The sequence below is a fragment of the Eleutherodactylus coqui genome, chromosome 1, assembly GCF_035609145.1.
Source record: "Eleutherodactylus coqui strain aEleCoq1 chromosome 1, aEleCoq1.hap1, whole genome shotgun sequence".
Taxonomy (NCBI): Eukaryota; Metazoa; Chordata; class Amphibia; order Anura; family Eleutherodactylidae; genus Eleutherodactylus; species Eleutherodactylus coqui.
This window is the reverse complement of record NC_089837.1, coordinates 447984499-448001626: the sequence shown is the minus strand read 5'-3', so window position 1 is coordinate 448001626 and position 17128 is coordinate 447984499. Positions and strand designations below refer to the sequence as shown.

Below are 17128 nucleotides of genomic sequence, written 5' to 3'. Positions count from 1 at the left end.
TGCTACCCCAATTCTGTGCATGCTGCTGCCCCATCTTTCCACATTACTGTGTCTGCTGTGTAGCATGATGTCCCCAAACACTGTACTTCAGAAAATAAGGTTGTGATAAGTATAATCCCTCCCCCCCCCAAAAAAAAAAAATATAGTGCCACATGGACAACACCTCTAAAAACAATAGTGGTTGGATAGTGACCCTAAAAATAATAGTGCCAATCAGCAGGGGTGTAACTATAGAGGGTGCAGGGGATGCGGTTGCACCCGGGCCCAGGAGCCTTAGGGGGCCCATAAGGCCTCTCTTCTCCATATAGGGAGCCCAGTACTATGAATAAAGCATTATAGTTGGGGGCCCTGCTACAGGTTTTGCATTGGGGCCCAGAAGCTTCAAGTTATGCCTCTGCCAATCTGATAGTGCCCTATTTTGTGCCCAGATGGTAATAGTATGCCACAAAGTAAAAGTGATCTTTTAGAGCGCACAGGAAAATAGTGTTTTTCTCAGTGCCTACAAACTATACTAGCACTTCTCTTAATGTCCTACACAGTAATAGTGTCCCTAGAATGTAATAATACACCCTATGAAGTAATAATGCCCCATGTGCCCCTAGAAAGTACCAGTGTCCTCTTTTTGTGCCCTACACAGTAATAACGGCCCTATTGAAAGTAATAGTGCTCCCTGTGTGCCTTTTTCAAGGAAATAATGCTCCCTGAGTGCCCCTTAAAAAGTAATAATACCCCCCTGAGAGCCCCAAAACATTGAATCGTGCCCTCTCCCCAACACACACAATAGAAATTGCCACAATTTCCTAGAACAAAAAAAAATAAAAATTAGTCCTGTTCTGGCTTGGAGCAGGTGCCACAATGCAGTGACCTGATCCTCGCATCCAGTAGGCCTCTGGCCTAAAACAGCCTACAAGACAGAGAATCATAGGGCAGGGAGCCTATGATCCCCTGCTCTCCAATAGGTTTCAGCTTTATCAGCATCTGGTGTTCACCTTAGGATCTTGGACACCACACCAGAAGTCTGGGGCAAGTGCGATTGTGGGATGCTGTTGGTTGCCATGGATGGTAGCTCTGGGTCTAAAGAAGGCTCCCCGGGCTGTCATATATTTACAATGTATTTAGCCATATTAAGCACTGCTTGTGCCTTAATATGGCTAAACATACTGCAATACTGAACGAAAGTTCAAGTCCCCTAAGGGGATTAAATAAAAATGTAAGATTAATTCAAATAGATTTTTTTTAAAAGATGCATTTTTTAAGTCTTATCAAACGCATCCAAAAAAGTCCAAACTATCAAAGTATTACATTATTTTTCTCACATGGTGAGTGCTGTAAAAAAAAAAAAAAAATTACAGAATTGTGCAACATGAACGCTGCAAAGGTAAAACACCCTGAAAAATTGTTCAATTGCTTCTTTAGCCACTTCATCACACTTAACATTTTTTTCAATACATTATATGGTACCATTAAAAATTAGAACTCATCCTGCAAATAACAAAGTTTTTGAAATGCGAGGATGAAAAAATCTGAAGTGAAAACCCCAGGAATGGATGCTAGTAAAAGGGTTAAAACAGGGGATTCCCAGGTGAGGAACTTCCTCAGGCCTCCAGTACACGTAGCGTATTTGGGGACATGTGCTGTCTGGGTTAATGTGGTACGAGGACTTATAAGCTATTGTTTCTCTGTTATCAGCCCAAAGGCTGGAGCATATTATACAGTTAGGGCCAGAAATATTTGGACAGTGACACAAGTTTTGTTATTTTAGCTGTTTACAAAAACATGTTCAGAAATACAATTATATATATAATATGGGCTGAAAGTGCACACTCTCAGCTGCAATATGAGAGTCTCCACATCCAAATCGGAGAAAGGGTTTAGGAATCATAGGTCTGTAATGCATAGCCTCCTCTTTTTCAAGGGACCAAAAGTAATTGGACAATGGACTCTAAGGGCTGCAATTAACTCAGAAGGCGTCTCTCTCGTTAACCTGTAATCAATTAAGTAGTTAAAAGGTCTGGGGTTGATTCCAGGTGTGTGGTTTTGGATTTGGAAGCTGTTGCTGTGACCAGACAACATGCGGTCAAAGGAACTCTCAATTGAGGTGAAGCAGAACATCCTGAGGCTGAAAAAAAAGAAAAAATCCATCAGAGAGATAGCAGACATGCTTGGAGTAGCAAAATCAACAGTCGGGTACATTCTGAGAAAAAAAGAATTCACTGGTGAGCTTGGGAACTCAAAAAGGCCTGGGCGTCCACGGAAGACAACGGTGGTGGATGATCGCCGCATACTTTCTTTGGTGAAGAAGAACCCGTTCACAACATCAACTGAAGTCCAGAACACTCTCAGGGAAGTAGGTGTATCTGTCTCTAAGTCAACAGTAAAGAGAAGACTCCATGAAAGTAAATACAAAGGGTTCACATCTAGATGCAAACCATTCATCAATTCCAAAAATAGACAGGCCAGAGTTAAATTTGCCGAAAAACACCTCAAGAAGCCAGCCCAGTTCTGGAAAAGTATTCTATGGACAGATGAGACAAAGATCAACCTGTACCAGAATGATGGGAAGAAAAAAGTTTGGAGAAGAAAGGGAACGGCACATGATCCAAGGCACACCACATCCTCTGTAAAACATGGTGGAGGCAACGTGATGGCATGGGCATGCATGGCTTTCAATGGCACTGGGTCACTTGTGTTTATTGATGACATAACAGCAGACAAGAGTAGCCGGATGAATTCTGAAGTGTACCGGGATATACTTTCAGCCCAGATTCAGCCAAATGCTGCAAAGTTGATCGGACGGCGCTTCACAGTACAGATGGACAATGACCCCAAGCATACAGCCAAAGCTACCCAGGAGTTCATGAGTGCAAAAAAGTGGAACATTCTGCAATGGCCAAGTCAATCACCAGATCTTAACCCAATTGAGCATGCATTTCACTTGCTCAAATCCAGACTTCAGACGGAAAGACCCACAAACAAGCAAGACCTGAAGGCTGCGGCTGTAAAGGCCTGGCAAAGCATTAAGAAGGAGGAAACCCAGCGTCTGGTGATGTCCATGGGTTCCAGACTTAAGGCAGTGATTGCCTCCAAAGGATTCGCAACAAAATATTGAAAAAAAAATATTTTGTTTGGGTTATGTTTATTTGTCCAATTACTTTTGAGCTCCCAAAATGTGGAGTGTTTGTAAAGAAATGTGTACAATTCCTACATTTTCTATCAGATATTTTTGTTCAACCCTTTAAATTAAACGTTACAATCTGCACTTGAATTCTGTTGTAGAGGCTTCATTTCAAATCCAATGCGGTGGCATGCAGAGCCCAACTCGCGAAAATTGTGTTACTGTCCAAATATTTCTGGCCCTAACTGTATATTGTTCTGTTTATTACATATTTATCTACCAAATGAAATGTAGCTATTATATACTAACTTTAGCTTTATTAACTTCCCTTGCTTTTTGTATAAACGTAGTTGACTAAAAGATGTTTTTCTCTAACAAAAGTACATACAGTCTGCTGAGCGATGTATCTGATCCTCTCCTGTGTGATACTGTCTCTCAACTTGTATCTGATGAACATTGTGTAACTGGATACCACGAAGATTGCAGCTGAGATCTACCACTAAACTCCCTTTCTTTCTCTCTCTCCCTCTCCCTCTTTCCTTACTAAAGCCTGGTTTAGACACAACGATCATCGCTCAAAAAATCTTTTGAGCGATAATCGTTGTGTTCTTTACAGCGCAAGGTGGTCGCTCAAATGTTGAGCGATCACCTTGCACTCCGAGCGGGGAATGCGGGAGGCAAGCGGGTCCGCTTGTCTTCTGCATCCAGCTGTTCCCTACTCGGAGCGCCCAGCTGTTATACAGCCGAGCGCTCCGAGTGGGAAATGAAGAACACAGCTGGACCGCTCTGTTCTTCATACCCCGCCTGTCTTCAGGGAGTGGGATACAGCTGAAACAACAGTATCAGCTGTATCCCGCTGTGAATTCCTGATAACTAATCGCTGATCAGCGATGGCTTAACGAAAACTGCACAATGTCAGTGCAGTTAGACACAACGATTGTCACTCAAAAGATGGCTTTAAGCGAAAATCGTTGTGTCTAAAAGGGCCTTAAGTGAAAGTAAAATATACTTCCTGGTTTCTTTGTTTGATGTTAAAGATAACATGAACCAACAAGGGGTTGTCCCGCGCCTAAACAGTAAAAAAAATTTTTTGCCCAGTCCCCCAGGTACTCCAAAGGAATACCGCTGCCATGTGTTATTTAAAAAAAAAAAATTCTCTTACCTGAATCCCCGTTCAGCATCTTTAAAAAGTCTTCTGTCCAAGATGGCGCCGCTGGTCTTCTCCCACGGTGCACCGCGGGTCTTCTCCCATGGTGCACTGTGGATGTTCTTCTGCAGTCTGCGTTCCACTGCCGATTACAGCCACCCCATTGGCTGATCAGCACCACCTGATGGAGGCGGAGCTACGCGATGCCGCGGAGAAGAGGGAGGAGCCAGGATGCAGCTCGTGAGCCCGGACCATCCAGAAGAGGAATCGTCTCTGTGCAAGCGCGACTGTTCCTGCGACCAGAGGAGAAGTTTGGTCGGCGCCATGGAAACGGGGACGCCAGCACAGTGGGGGGGCCCCCTGTAGGTAAGTAAATAACTTCTGTATGGCCAATATTTAATGCACGATGTATATTACAAAGTGCATTAATATGGCCATACAGAAGTGCTTAACCCCACTTGCTTTCGTGGGACAACCCCTTTAAGCCCCATTTACACTGAAAGGTGATCGCTCAAAAATCGCTCAAACGACAGTTTGAGTGACAGTTTTGAGTGATCAAGTCACCGTGGCAGTTACCATGCTCCATCCCAGAGGGACGCATGCAGCCAAGGCCAGAGTAGCACTGCAGCCCACCTCGGACACCCCTAAGATAGGGAATGCCCATGGTATGACCCTCGGCGGATAAGAAATTTAGCCACAGACAGTTCTTAAGTACCACGGGTCTCTGGAAATGGTCAGAGCCCGGTATAAACTTTACTTGATTAACGAATAAACAGTACAAGGCAGTTCAATTGTAGACTTCACAATGCAGGCAAATGAATAGACTTCAGAACTTAATACCTCTACACGGCTCTTACAGGCTCAAAGACGCACATGTGTGAACAGAAATTATTATCTTTTAGTACCTCCACGCAGTCTTGGAGACGCGTGAATGTGACAAATAAAGGGTGTACCTCTATGTGGTGATCCAGACCTTAGATGGCCGTGTAGGAAAATCATAAGAGTAAACAGCAACTTTGCACTGGCCTTAAAAGAAAGACGCACTAGAACTCACAGATGCTCTCTCTCACTTGGGGCTCACTCCATCAACATCCAATCATATTTTGTATGAGAAATCTCTCTTCCTCTTCCATGCTTCAGCACATGAAGGCTGAAGGTGCCCGCATGTACCTGGACCTCCTAAACAGCAACACTCCTGAAGACATGGACTCCTTTCCAGGGGCGTAGCTAGAGGCTCATGGGCCCGGGTGCAAAAGTTTAGCTTGGGGCCCCCTTCCAGACCCGTCCAACCGCCACTCCTTTTCACAGCTACTCCTTGTATATCACTTTTAGCTACAATACTGTTTTTTTTTAATGACCCATCAATGGATCATTAGTAATCAGGGGTTTTAGATTTTTAAAACATCCAGAACACAAGCCTCAAGGCACGCTTTGCTTCCCCAAGAAAGAAAAAAATAATGATATATACACATACATAATACAGGCACACATACATTGGAGACAGCATGAGCTAACTTTTATAACATGTTAGGGCTCATGTCCACGACCAGGTTTTCACCACGTATTATGCACACGTGGTAATCCCAGCATGCTCTCTTTCTCTGCGTACCACGTAACGTGAGCCCTGTACACTTGTATCATACGCTGCCCATACACATTACATTGTTTCCATACGCATTGTTACTCTAAACAGAGTGGGGAATTAAAAAAAGAATCCCCCTGTGCATGTGCAGTGCTACACAAAGCCGTATGTGGTCCCTGCCAGCAGCGTGCACGGCTGGGAAATGTGTGAGATGCTGGTGGTCTCCCACAGTGTTGTAGGCTTACGGCTGTGGCATTGAGCCCTTAGTCACCAAAACAGCGGCTCAGTTCTAGCATACCTCTAATAGTGAAGTCAGGTGCCAGCTCGCAGAACCCCCCTCACTCACCCCCACTCCCCATCACACAGAACCCCCCTCACTCACCACAACTCCCCATCACACAGAACCCCCCTCACTCACCCCCACTCCCCATCACACAGAACCCCCCTCACTCACCCCCACTCCCCATCACACAGAACACCCCTCGTCCACCCCCACTCCCCATCACACAGAACACCCCTCACTCACCCCCACTCCCCATCACACACAGAACCCCCCTCACTCACCCCCACTCCCCATCACACGGAACCCCCCTCACTCACCCCCACTCCCCATCACACAGAACCCCCCTCCCTCACCCCCACTCCCCATCACACAGAACCCCCCTCACTCACCCCTACTCCCCATCACACAGAACACCCCTTGTCCCCTCCACTCCCCATCACACAGAACACCCCTCACTCACCCCCACTCCCCATCACACAGAACCCCCCTCACTCACCCCCACTCCCCATCACACAGAACCCCCCTCACTCACCCCCACTCCCCATCACACAGAACACCCCTCGCCCCCCCCCACTCCCCATCACACAGAACACCCCTCACTCACCCCCACTCCCCATCACACAGAACACCCCTCGTCCCCCCCACTCCCCATCACACAGAACCCCCCTCACTCACCCCCACTCCCCATCACACAGAACCCCCCTCACTCACCCCCACTCCCCATCACACAGAACACCCCTCACTCACCCCCACTCCCCATCACACAGAACACCCCTCGTCCCCCCCCCCACTCCCCATCACACAGAACACCCCTCACTCACCCCCACTCCCCATCACACAGAACACCCCTCGTCCCCCCCACTCCCCATCACACAGAACACCCCTCACTCACCCCCACTCCCCATCACACAGAACCCCCCTCCCTCACCCCCACTCCCCATCACACAGAACCCCCCCTCACTCACCCTTACTCCCCATCACACAGAACCCCCCTCACTCACCCCCACTCCCCATCACACAGAACCCCCCTCACTCACCCCCACTCCCCATCACACAGAACACCCCTCGTCCCCCCCACTCCCCATCACACAGAACCCCCCTCACTCACCCCCACTCCCCATCACACAGACCCCCCTCACTCACCCCCACTCCCCATCACACAGAACCCCCCTCACTCACCCCCACTCCCCATCACACAGAACACCCCTCGTCCCCCCCACTCCCCATCACACAGAACCCCCCTCACTCACCCCCACTCCCCATCACACAGAACCCCCCTCACTCACCCCCACTCCCCATCACACAGAACACCCCTCGTCCCCCCCCCACTCCCCATCACACAGAACACCCCTCAATCACCCCCACTCCCCATCACACAGAACACCCCTCGTCCCCCCCACTCCCCATCACACAGAACACCCCTCACTCACCCCCACTCCCCATCACACAGAACCCCCCTCCCTCACCCCCACTCCCCATCACACAGAACCCCCCCTCACTCACCCTTACTCCCCATCAGACAGAACCCCCCTCACTCACCCCCACTCCCCATCACACAGAACCCCCCTCACTCACCCCCACTCCCCATCACACAGAACACCCCTCGTCCCCCCCACTCCCCATCACACAGAACCCCCCTCACTCACCCCCACTCCCCATCACACAGAACCCCCCTCACTCACCCCCACTCCCCATCACACAGAACCCCCCTCACTCACCCCCACTCCCCATCACACAGAACACCCCTCACTCACCCCCACTCCCCATCACACAGAACACCCCTCGTCCCCCCCCCACTCCCCATCACACAGAACACCCCTCACTCACCCCCACTCCCCATCACACAGAACCCCCCTCACTCACCCCCACTCCCCATCACACAGAACACCCCTCATTTCCCCCACTCACCATCACACACAGAACACCCCTCACTCACCCCCACTCCCCATCACACGCAGAACACCCCTCCCCCCTCTTAATCATACCGAGGACGTTCCCTCTCACTGACTGCACTTACTTTCACTATGGTCTCTGCGCAGGCAGGCAGCCTCTCCTGCACATCGGCGCTTCCTCCCAGGACCTCCACTCAGACCCCTCCCCGCTGATGATCTCTGTGCTTGAGAACCAGATGGGGGAGGGGTCTGAGCGGAGGTCCTGGGAGGAAGGCCGATGTGCAGGAGAGGCTGCCTGCCTGCTCAGAGACCATAGTGAAAGTAAGTGCAGTCAGGCAGTGTCGTGGAAAGTAAGCCCCGTGGGCCCTCAGGGGCCAGGTCGCAACCGCACCCCCAGCACCCCCTATATGTACACCAGTGCTCCTTTCCCACTCACAATCACTCATATTTATATTCTCTCTCATACCACATGACATGACATACTTGATACATTTACGTGCAGGCTTTGGATTTTTGCAGACATTAACCTCTCAAGCGCTGCAGCTGTGCAACACACATACTGGAAATGGCAACACAGGTTTGCACAGTGCATCAACATAAGACATACATGTATGACATTTATGAAGGGGACCAGGATGATGTACTGGGTCACTACAATACCAGCTGAAAAAATGCTATCAGTGGTATCCTGCTGAGAACTCAGCACGCGGCACTGATAAGTCATTGCTGACTTTTAGCTTGCTAAAAATCAGTGATGAGCTATTAGTGCACGAAAAGTGCACCATGGCGGCGTGCTTAGACGCAACAGTTATCATTTGAGCAAATTTTGAGCAGTAATCGTTGTGTCTAAATGGGCCTTTAGCTCTTAATAAGCCTGCCTACGCACTATATAAACTTATGTATTTGATGTAATAGGGACTCAGAGATTTGTGAACATACATGTCCCTCTGAGTAATGTGTCGACACTAATAAAGTTCATTTCCTACGTTATCCTGGGGGTCGAATCAGATGTCAGATTGTACATTATTAATTCATGGGCAGCACACAGACCCATTATAGCCTATGGGGCTATCCAGATTGATGCCTGGTCCAAGTGAAAAACTCATCGCATGACCTATTTCTGACCGTAATATGGATAAGAAATAGGACATACCAATGCATGTCAATGCGCTGTGTCCCTGTAAATCAGATAGCATATGAAGAGGTGTCCGTGTGCTGTCTGATGTGCATTATGCCTGAGCAATCTGTACACATGGGAAGTGTTCCGGGAGCCTTAGAGTAGAGAACAGCTGTAGTGGCCAACATGATTTCCCCTGTAGTGATGTTGTAAGAGAATGAAACACTTGCTTCTCCTAAAACTTTTAGTCAATATACCCATCATTAATTTCTCAGAAAAATGTTTGCATCAATTTACAAGCATGATATATATATATTTAACAGGCAGTTATTATTGAGCTATATACAAAATACTATACTTCTTCTGGGAGGAGACACTATTTGTTTCCATCGATTTAGAATACATTAGGTTTTTAGATTTTAAGCTTTCCCACCGGGCCCATCGAGAGTGAGCTGTGAAATTGGATGCAGTGAACTGATGGGATCCGTGGGGTGGTCAGTAATATAAGTCCCTCGGTTTGTTATATATCATCCCTCTCAATTACCTCATGCTGGTTTTATTTAAGAGTGCAGCTATTATGAGTATAGTAAGTGCTTTTCATTAGTGTGAATATACTTCTTTACATCAGCTATTATGGACATTTCAGTCACATCAATGACCATTCAGTAATGATATTATTGGATGTGGTCAGATAAGCTGCTGGGGCATTCCGATAATAACTTTTACTAACACTTAGGAAGGTGAAGGAGAGCTATAAGTTATTATTACGGCATTCCTAGAGCTAAAGGCAGCATCAGCCTTGGTTTTCCTGGTTCCACGACTATCCTTAACTGCTATGTACACCTTTGTAGGGAAATTTTTTTTCCAGTTAAGACCATTGTCACATGAGCGTATTGTAACTAGAGATGAGCGAGTATACTCGCTAAAGGCAATTGCTCGAGCGAGCATTGCCTTTAGCGAGTATCTCCCCCGCTCGAGACGGAAGGTTCGGGAGTAGGCGCGGGGGAGCGGTGAGTAGCGGCAGTCAGCAGGAGGGAGCGGGGGGGGGGGGGGGGAGAGGGAGAGAGATCTCCCCTCTGTTCCGCCCCGCTCTCCCCCGCAGCTCCCTGCCCGCTGCCGGCACACGAACCTTCCGTCTCGAACGGGGAGATACTCGCTAAAGGCAATGCTCACTCATCTCTAATTGTAACACATTAAAATGGTACCATTAAATCCCTGATACAGACATGTTACGGAAGACAATGCAACCGTATTTCATCATTGTTTGATCTGTATTTGACTCTTTATTTGCTGTCATTGGTTTTACTTTCTGCTGGGTAAATACATATCCATAATTGCCCAATAGAAAATAATACCAATAATAGTAAATATGGAAGCAAAAACAGACAAAAGTAGTGCATGTTGAGTTTTTAAAACACAGCCATAAAAAAAATAACGCCATGTAAAAGGATACTTAGATTTACATTACTTCTATATTACGGCCCGTAAAACAGGGAGCAAATACAGAGTAGGAATATGCTGATCTGAAAGCGGCCTAAATGCCTGCTGAAAATTAATGTTGCACTGTTTGCCTTCTGCAGCTTCTATGCATCACTGTATATAGGCACTGCAACAGTCTAAGGACCTTTATACACGAGACGACCTGCCAGGCACAGATGCCTGATAGGACGTCCCAGCGATGACCATTCCTTTTACACAGGAACGATCATCGCTGAGAGAATAGAGGCAGAGCAGCCGGGGATTGTTCCGAGCCACTCGCCTCCATTTACAATAAACAGGCAGTCACTCGTAGATGATCGTCGGCCAGTTTTTAAGCAGGCATAAAATGAATGATGAACAATAAGCGAATGAATTCTCGTTTATGGTTTAGCGTAAGTGAATGCACAGACTGAACGCCTATTGTTCAGATTCGCTCTGGATTGTGGAAATCCGAACAATTATCAGCCCGTATACAAGGCATTTTTTCAACCATTTACATGACTGCGAGCATCGTTTTTAGCGGGAAAAATACGCCGCATCCCAGAAAACCCTCGCTTTGCCAAAATCCTCGGAATGCCTTCCAATGCCTATATAGAGGCACCTGTAAGCTTTTTGCAGCGTTGTACGCAGCAAAAATGCCTCCCCCACCCTTCTTTTTCTCTGCTCCCATAGGAGTCTATAAGACCCGTCAGCGCATATTGGCCAAAAAATAGTTCCAGAACTATCTTTTTTTGCCACCGTATATACGCCAGACGTATTTCAGCTGCTTATGTTCCATCTTTCACAGTGCTGACATATTTACGCGCCGTATAATCGTCCATGTGAACAAATTTATTAGGAACCAATGCTTCACATGGGTAGCATATATACACCCGGGCGTGAAAACCATCTTTTGAGCGATAATCATTGTGTGCCCATCTTTCAGTTTTCTGCCGAACGATGAAATTAGGTTCTGCGTGAAACGCGTTGTTCAGCAGAACAGCTGATAAGATGGACCGCACGCTGTGTTCTGCCGGGGGAAAGCTGGTTACGGCTGATTGCATTGTCTCAGCTGTCAGCCCAATGGCCGAACAAAGTGAAAGTATTCAGTGAACAGCAGGTGGTCTGTTCCCTGCTTACAGCTCCTGGCAGCTCACATGCTACTAATTGGTACTAATAGGCATTAGTACCAATTAGTAGTTTATGCAAGATGATCGCTTAAAAGCCATCTTTTGAGCGATCATCTTTGTGTCTAAATATGCCCTTAGTTTCCTTCTGTTCTCTCCTTTTCTGCATCTTCTTATCAGCTAATTTATGATCACAACAAAGTTTATCTTGTGGTCATAAATTAGCTGATAAAAACTGAAGGAGGAGAGATAAGGGCGCTGTCAGTCCAGCCTCACTGACAGATCTCCTACTGAGGATTTATGGTACATTTAGACTGATTACAGTGATATGTCTGCTATGTGGATCTGTGCAATAGTTTGAGAGAAACTTTATTTCACACTTTATCAGTGGCAGCACATGCATAAAGGACCCCAGGAAGTAGTCCTGAATATTCAGGCGCTGCAAGCTAGTCATGTCCACCCTGTTCTCAGCCATTGATTGACAGCTGTCTATTACTGTACACAGAGGGCTGCCAATCATTGGCTGGAGGGCGGAGTGGGTGTGGTTAGCCTGCAACTCATGAATATGAAGGACTAATTCTATGTCTGGCTGCTACTAATACATATAAATTTCTTCCAAACTACTGCACAGATACATACAGCAGACATATCACTGTAATCAATGTGACAGGCACTACCTTATGGTAATCTCAGTGAGCGCTACAGAAAGATAGCGACAGATACCCTTTAAAGGCTATTGTTCGATTTCACACAATTTTTTGCCCAATAGTCATCCCGTATGAAGGTACCTTCAGACTGCAATGTCTATAAACAGTGATATGTAAAAACTGTAGAAGAGAAATATGGCAAAATGTTTACTAAAACCCAACTGCAAAATTGATTGTCAGTGCAAAATACATGATTTTAAGTGACAAATAAATGTTGCCCCCCAAAGTGTCCATAGCCTTATGGATAAGACATTAATAGATAGAAGTTGGGCAGTTGAAGACCTTTTACATGGTCCAATAATCAAGCAAGATTGTAGAAACATTCGTTTGCTCAGTCATCAGGCCGAGTGAAGCTGCACCTAATCAGCTCACGCTATGGGGTTAATATACTATAAGTTATAGCATATACTGCAAAACATTATCCTGCTCCCCCTTATTCTGCCTTCTGAACTTCATTGCTTTAGAGAGCTGGGAAACTTTCAGAACTCAGTATCTCTGGCAATGATTGTAATGTACTAGTTATATACAAGATATACCTAATGCAGCTCTAGTGATGCAGTCTGCTGCTAAGTTAGTCTCAAACCAATGTTCAAGGGTGGAGGCAAGAAGTACATTATGTCGGGAAGGCTGCAGTCTATGAAAGCCACGGCTGCCAATGTATGGCGCTATATGGAGGTTGTGAGGCTGTAATCTTCAAAGAGATGGTGTTTCGCGTCCAAAATGATCTGATGATGCTAATGTGATGGTAATCTGGCCTATATGGAAGTATGTTACCACATTTACATAATTACATGGTAAAAATGCCCCACTATGCAGTCCTAATATTCATTTCTAAGCCTGTAATTGGCGATCAGAGGACAGTCCTGGATAATCTGTTTTGTCTTTTTGTGAATCTTTTAGCCTTCAACACAGCGAGGTGTGAGAAATTACAAAAAGAGAAGGAGGTACTGGAAGTCAAATTTGATAATGAAGTGAAGAAATTGGAACAACATCAGAAAGAAGAACTTCGGACTTTGAAGGAGAGATTACAGCAGCAGTATGATAGAGAACTGGAGCATTTGCAACTGGAACAGAGTTCCCAGTTACTCCAGATCCGTTCCCTTCACCAAGGCCAGGTCAGTGCTAGTCAGTTACAGCAGGGGCTGAGACTGGCAAGGGTTAAACAATCATGAGCAAACTTTTCAAAATGTTGGTTTGATCTGAATTAGTTCGAATTGAACGGTAACTTCACCAATACCCCTAAAATTGGTGTATACCACTAAGGCCGGTTACACACGGCCAAGAGTCTCACGTCTCGCAACGCACAAATCTCACATGAATATGAACCCCATTCTTTTGAATAGGGTCATACATATGTGTGATTTTTTTTTCCCCGCATCCCATCACACCGTCATGCGGGGAAAAAAACGTGGCATGTCCTATATTTTGGCGTGCCTTGCATCGCCTATTGTTTCCAAAGGGGTCGGTGGAGCATCTTGCCTCGTGCTAGGTAAACGCGGTGTGATGTGAGGTTTCACTACTGAAAACAAAGGGGGAAACTTTGCGATCCTCCGCCACAGCTGTTGTCTGTGGTGGAGGATCACTACTTCCCGGAAGTGCTGCGAGGCGGTTTTGTAAACGCCTCACATCTGCGGTAAAATTGCATAATGGTGAGCACGATATTGGGCCCAAAATCACACTCTACCATGTGTAATTAGCCTAAGGCTGCCTTCACACTGGCGATAAAATCGTGCGATTTTCGAGCAATACGAGAGTGAGAACGTAGAATTATGAGACCAATGATTTTCAATGGTTTCATTCCCATTTGTGATGTTTTCGCGATATGACGTGAAAAAAAACTCGTGACATGTCCTATCTTTCTGCAATTTATGTTTTTTTATAGCCCTTGTTTCCCTATTGAGCCTCCTTTTTATTACATCGCAACGCACACACTTGTGATTTACATGCTATGCATTTTTTAGATTAGAAACGCCTATTGACTTTCGAGCAAAAAAATCGCGGGCTGCGGCCATGCACGATTCTTCACTAGAAAAAGCATCGCTGACGTAAAAAAATCACCTGAACAAAGCTTCGATTTTGCCGCGATCACCGGTGTGAAGGAGCCCTGAGAGTCATTAAAGCCCTGTGTAACACTTTTCGGTTATCTAAGCTGCCTTTAAGGCAAAGTTAATGAAGAAAAAATAAGGAAAAAGAACGAAAAAAGGAAGAAGAAAAAAGGAGGAAACGTTATTTTTACTCCTTTTTTTCTCTCCTTTTTCTTTGCCTTTCCTTCTTCTTTTTCCTTTTTTTAAAAGAAAGAAAAAGGAGAAGAAGTTTAGTGTGTTTGGCCGAGCTGCAGGCAGACAGAATTTATCACTTTGTGGGGATTTTCCAAATTTGACTCAAGCAGTTAACCTTATAAAGGTACGTTCACACATAGTGGATTTTGATGTGAAACCACATCAAATTCGGCAACATATTTTGTTCTGCAGTTTTTCATGCAAATCTACACCAAAATCTAAACCATTTGGCACAAATTATGACTTGACTTGAATCTACCGCAGGTTTTACCCTTTGAAGTAGTGACGTCTGCTGCAGATCTGTGTCAAAATCCACACCAATGCTGCGGATTTTAATGTATCTTTTGTCACTTCATTTGACATGGATTTTGGTGCGGATTTTCCATATGTGAACATACCCTGCACATAAAAAATTAACTCATATTTCAAATGTCTCATTGCCATAGTGCGCTGCAGCAGTTCCGGGAGCTCCTACAGTGGTCACATGATGTTAATAACTCACGTGACTCCTGGAGCCAATCAATGGTCTCAGCGGTTATGAGTGCATGAACAGCATGTGACCACTGAGGCCAGTGATTGGCTGCAATGGTCACATGAATGTTGAACCTGACATCATCACGCAGGTCATGGCCAAATTGGCTCTATTTCCAGTGGGGTAAAAAATCAAATCCTTAAAGATGAACCCTTAAACTTTTATACCTACGACTAAGTTTTAAAATCTTCTTCTTTGTAATGTACAGATTGAAGACATGGCTGCTACACACGAAGCTGCGCTGTTAGAAATTAAGACCAGTCATTCAGCTTCCATCGCTTCAATCCATGAAGATCATGAGAAAAGAGTTCACAGTAAGTGTTTGTTCCCTTTTAGATATTACTGATAAGAGTAATACGGACTTGTCTCTAGTTACATGTAATTTGGGCATATTTCATGAAGGGTTTGAATCATTCAGGTTTACGTTGTTAAGAGATGGACATTTCAGAGGAGTACTATATGTAAGGCATTTTTGACCGTGCGGTAAGAAGATGAACCATACCCAACCTTGTTAAAGAGGTTGTGCCAACATTACAACCCATGTTCATATGCTGTATTAGGGCATATCTGAAAGGGCCCATGGGTGTAAGGGGCGGGGGGTCACTGGCAGGTTGTTGACTGGGGAACCAGTGGGGACTTGCCTCTCTGAGTCATTTAGCTGGGGTGAAGGCCCTGTAGTTAAACCTAAGGGCCACAGGGGGAGCACGACAGGTCAGGATTTTATTTCGACACCACTGACAGCATGGAACACAACATCACGGAAGCAGGACTCAAGTCCATAGCAAGCGTAGTAAGCCCGGTCACAGGGCTGGCACCATGCGAACAGTGGCCTTACCTAGGGATACATTGGACATACACACATATTCTTGATACTCAACAAACTGTTTGTTTTATTGCCAACTCATGGCACTGTGCGGTCACTTCAACAGCCTCCAATGATTGAAGGTAGGCCAATAGTAGTGGCTAGGCATGTGGCAGTGACAAAACTGGGTCTTTAGTAGAGCTGAGCTTCACCTCCAAATTTGACTCCAGGAAAAGTTTCCCCATCACAGACTGTCCTGGCTTCAGCGGCCACGACCCAGGTACTGGAGCGTGGCTCCGCGTTGTGCCACGGTACCTGGCACAGTAACCTTACTGGCACCACTCTGTCCTTTCTGCAAGCTTTCTGCCGCTCCTCTGCATCCTGCACGTAGCCTACATGTTGTTTTTATATCACTTGCATGAACCCGGTGTCAGCGTGCCCCATGTGTCCAGCCGCAGTCAATTGGAAACAAATCCTATAACTAAACAGTGTAAATGCAATTTAGAATAACACTACTCCGGTCAACCAGTAGAAGTTCAGCCTGTCGACAGAATGAAAAAGCATAGGAGCAGAATCATCTGGGCTGTTGCTTCACATCCCACTTGAAATATAGGGGTTACAGCCCGACCCTTTACATTAGAATGAAGCATGGTCTCTTGCTCTGGCCCCCCTATAACAAAGATAGTAGAACTGCTCCGTAAGAGCAGCTCCTGTTCTTTTGGACCTTGTGCCATCCATATATTACAGGACCGTCGTTCATGTGAATGCCCATCCTGTAATCTTACATTTCCACTGTGGCCGCCATGTTTTCCTTTGTCAAAATTAGCTGTTTGCCGAGGGTGCCAGGTGGGAAACCAGGGCGATCATCTCTTCTCCCCAGGTCTGGCATTCTGAAAGGGGTTATGCATGTTGGCACAACTCCTCTAACTACAGTGCAGGTAGCAGCTGAGCAGGTTCGCGAGTGGCTGAAAAAATGACAACCGCTCCTCTGACTACAGAAGAAGGGTCGTCAGTTCATCATTCTTCACGCAGCTGACACGGAAATGGTGTTTGAGTATGCATGTTGTTCACCGCAAGGCATCACAAT

The 17128-nt window shown here is 46.1% G+C and overlaps 1 protein-coding gene across 1 annotated transcript in view; it reads left to right on the top strand.

Moving 5' to 3' along the window:
• Window positions 1-17128, top strand: part of MTUS2 (microtubule associated scaffold protein 2) — a 353509-nt gene that overhangs the window by 313652 nt on the left and 22729 nt on the right. Inside the window, exons 9-10 of the mRNA XM_066583183.1 lie at window positions 13329-13543; window positions 15448-15553. Of these exons, the coding sequence (XP_066439280.1) occupies window positions 13329-13543; window positions 15448-15553 (321 nt within the window). The remainder of the gene's footprint in view (window positions 1-13328; window positions 13544-15447; window positions 15554-17128) is intronic.